The sequence below is a fragment of the Mauremys mutica genome, chromosome 1 (assembly GCF_020497125.1).
Source record: "Mauremys mutica isolate MM-2020 ecotype Southern chromosome 1, ASM2049712v1, whole genome shotgun sequence".
Taxonomy (NCBI): domain Eukaryota; kingdom Metazoa; phylum Chordata; order Testudines; family Geoemydidae; genus Mauremys; species Mauremys mutica.
In genome coordinates this window covers 368,663,155-368,667,072 of record NC_059072.1, presented here as the reverse complement: position 1 = coordinate 368,667,072, position 3,918 = coordinate 368,663,155, and the positions used below count along the sequence as shown (strand labels likewise).

Here is a 3,918-nt window from a genome sequence, read left to right as displayed (position 1 = left end):
TCCTGTTAGGACCTTAGTGGGGCTCTGGGTGATTGCTACTTCCCACCACCCAACACAGACGTATTGAGGTTGAGTACGGTCCGCAAAAGAGAAACTAGCAACTAATTATTCCTCAAGAAAGATTTTTAATGACTTATGACTATAAAGGCAACACAGACTTTACATGTACTTTAACCATCCCCAAACAACATAAGTTCATATGCAATACTAATACATTGATTAACTATATTTTAGTAACATTAACTTATTTATAACTTTATTTAATCAATTTATAAACTTATTGACTTTTATGATAACTTGATGGTAACTTATACTGAAGACAGACACAGCGGCTTGCAAAGCTACTAAGATATATAAATTACTAACTTTTCGAATGCTGTATCTGTTTCTAGCAAGGCACAAAACATATACAGTTACTATATATTGATTAAACCTATAGTATTGATGCAGACTTAAGATTAATCAGCTTGAGCATCACCAGACCGTTTTAATTCATATCTCACCCTGCTTTCGTCCAAAGACACGTTACCTTTCAGTTGATCATTTCCTGCACTGGCCAGGCACAGATAGTCAGTGAAGCGCAAGTCCCTTTGGTTCAGGGGGTGTGTGTGAGCCTGACAAAGAGCGATTTCTTTTAGGTCAACACACACACACACACACACACACACACACACCCCTCTGCATCTTATTTATACGATATTTGCTGGCCGTGCTTCAAAAAGCCAAATATTCCAGGGTGGCATTTGTGGTTGTTTTGAATTTATGAACTGTGTACCTGTGCCCAGCTCTTCTCTTCTCTATGCGGATAGTTGTGGTCAACTTGCTAGACTCAAAAAAGCTCGAATCAGTTTGAAGAGGTGTCTGGTTGCAGAGCATAGTAACCACAAGCCTGAATCAACCTTTACAGAGTTTCCTTCTTAGTCTATAAAGCTTCCTAGATAGATTATGCTTCTGCTTGCAGGATTCTACTGTACTCGCTTCTGACAACTTCCGGAAGTTTGAGGCCTAACAGTACTTAGCCTGACACTACTTGACAAGGCTTATGCACATTAATCACAATGTGATATGAACGCCTCCTTCTGCTTACTTCCGAATGTAGAGCAACATTATTTATTGAACACATCTACATTTTCTGCAACATTAACAAGTTCACTTTCTCCCTCTCATATTTGGTATAAAACTTTTCTGGGATTCCTTTTCTTCTTAATATACTTAATAACCTCTTTTTTGTGATATGTAGCTCTGTCAAACATTGAGTTTTCCCCAATCTCTTTAACAATCCGTTCCAGTTTTCATAACATCCAATTTGTAGTGCTTGATATAGATATTTCCTTTTTCCCACTCCCCTCCCCACGCCACCCCACCCCACCCCACTTACTGCCTCCTCTTTCTCACTGAACCAGCTTTTTAGCCAAAGTTATCTAAGGTAATAGGTAATAATTGAAGATATACCAATCTCCTAGAGCTGGAAGGGACCTTGAAAGGTCATTGAGTCCAGCCCCCTGCCTTCACTAGCAGAACCAATTTTTGCCCTAGATCCCTAAGTGGCCCCCTCAAAGATTGAACTCACAACCCTGGGTTTAGCTACCTAATGAATTCCTCTAACGAACTCCTAATTTTCATTCCCATTTTTCTGTCTCCATTTCCCACCCCCCCAATTCATTTCGTTCATAATTTGCCTCATTTTAGGGGAATTAACACTTTTAAAACACGAAGTGTCTATAGATATTATTGCTTGGGAACTGATCTCTCTTTGTCCATTTGAATGTAATAAGCCCCATTCTTTATGTTCCTCTCCTCTATCATATGCTCTCTTCTTTGTCTCTTCTCTAAACTAAACTGTCCCAGATTTTCAGTATGTTGCACTAGGACAGTCTCCCACCTTCTCATAGACTGTATCAGAAACTTCCTTTTTAGCTGCTCTATTCTTTATAGAGATTGGGTGAAAAAAACAGAGTGCGTTTCCAGAGCAGGTTAGTGTCCATCCCATTCCTTAGGCATCCGAACATTGTCTTTGTTTTGCCCACTACTGGGAATGAGCCAGTGTTTCCGTAGAGCCCAGGTCTTTTCCCTGAGGTGTTTTCTAGCTGGAATGTTTCCCCTGCCACATGACTAGACAAAGGTTTGGTTATTTTCCAATGTCAGATTTTTAGCAACCATGTTAATGGGGAAATCCCGACAACATGGATTTGTTAGCCTGGATTTCATTGCATTAAGGAACAATGAGGGATAACCAGTATCCACAATCCTGTTTGCTGTGGGTGCCTATTAAGATTTCCACATGACAATGTGTTAGAATTATTGATGCATGGAGCACCATCTTGTGTGGAATTGGCATTAGTAGGGTCAGTTGTTCAGAATTCATTTCTCTGATTAACGAAAATGTCATTTTTCAGTTTGTGAAAAGCAACCAATCTGCTTAATCCATGAGAACAGCACTCAGAAGTGCATGTAGTGCCTAATATAAATATTGTCTCTCCATCCAGGCCTTTCTACCGTGACCATAAGCCTAGAGCCTGGGCACATACAGGAAGTCAATAAAACGTACGGTACGTACAGGAGACACCGTTCTGCCTCAGAGCTGGACACCTTCTCCCCTACACCATGTCAGATTCCAACACAACTGACTTCACAAACCCCTCCACCTTCATCCTACTTGGCATTCCTGGCCTGGAGAGGGCACATGTCTGGATCTCCATCCCCTTCTGCACCATGTATGTCATAGCCATCTTGGGGAACTTCACCATTCTGTTCATTGTGAAGAGGGAGCCGAGCCTCCATGAGCCCATGCACTATTTCCTCTGCATGCTGGCCGTCACTGACCTGGTCCTGTGCACGTCCATCCTGCCCAAAATGCTGGCAATCTTCTGGTTCAATTCCAGGGAGATCGATTTTAGTGCCTGCCTCACCCAACTGTACTTCATTAACTGCTTTGCAGCAATGGAATCAGGGATCTTTGTGGCCATGGCTTTTGATCGCTATGTGGCCATCTGCCACCCCCTGAGACATTCCACCATCCTGACTAACTGCGTGGTGGCAAAGATTGGCTTGGTCGTGGTGCTGCGTGGCTGCTTACTCGTACTGCCATATCCTTTGCTGGCAAGTCGGTGGCCATATTGCAAGACCAACATCATCCCCCACACGTACTGCAAGCATATCTCTGTGGTGAATCTGGCCTGCGCCGACTTCCGTGCCAGTAGTTACTACAGCCTCTCTGTAACATTCTTTGTTCCCAGTATGGATGTGTTTTTTATTTCTCTGTCCTATATCCAGATCCTCAGGGCCATCTTCATTCTGCCCACAAAGGATGCCCGGCTCAAGACATTTGGGACCTGTGGCTCCCACCTCTGTGCTATTTTAGTCTTTTACATTCCAGATCTCTTCTCCTCCCTCATGCATCGGATTGGTAACACTATGCCTCTGTATTTGCTCATTCTCATTGCCAACGTGTACCTTCTGGTGCCCCCCATGCTACACCCCATCATCTATGGGGTGAGGACCAAACAGATCCGGGACAGGCTGCTCGCGCTATTTACTCATAAAAGGACCTAAAGTTCCCTCCTGGTGCTCAGATTTTCAGACCAAGCTCCGTGCAGAGCTCGTTGGTGGCATAGTCCTGGGCCCTCTTCCCTGGATCACTTACTGGGCTGTCAAAGGGCATTAAACACTTTACTGAATTTTCTGTGTTGTGTCAGCATGACAAACTTGGGAATCGATCTATGTACAACCCATGGAGTTGCCACATTTCTTATTGCTTGTAAATGGACCCCCAAGCTCCCCCACTTTGACACTCCTTCCAAGAAGGCCACATGTCTGCTCTGCCTCTTCCCTGCACGCCCTCTCTATCGCTTGATCCTCTTGTCTCTTCCCCTCCCCTTTTCGCTTGCTGGATCATCTCCATCTCCCTCCCTCCAACTG

General features: G+C 43.8%; 1 protein-coding gene across 1 annotated transcript; it reads left to right on the top strand.

Annotated features, from left to right (window-relative positions):
* The first annotated feature begins 2,604 nt into the window (after positions 1-2,604).
* On the top strand, positions 2,605-3,552 carry LOC123375533 (olfactory receptor 52M1-like). Its single transcript, XM_045026502.1, has one exon. The coding sequence runs from the start codon at positions 2,605-2,607 to the stop codon at positions 3,550-3,552; it is 948 nt and encodes a 315-aa protein (XP_044882437.1).
* Positions 3,553-3,918: the final 366 nt, after the last annotated feature.

What these genes read in the sequence shown, in the direction of transcription:
- LOC123375533 (XM_045026502.1), top strand. Translation starts at nt 2,605, where the DNA reads ATGTCAGATTCCAACACAACTGACTTCACAAACCCCTCCACCTTCATC.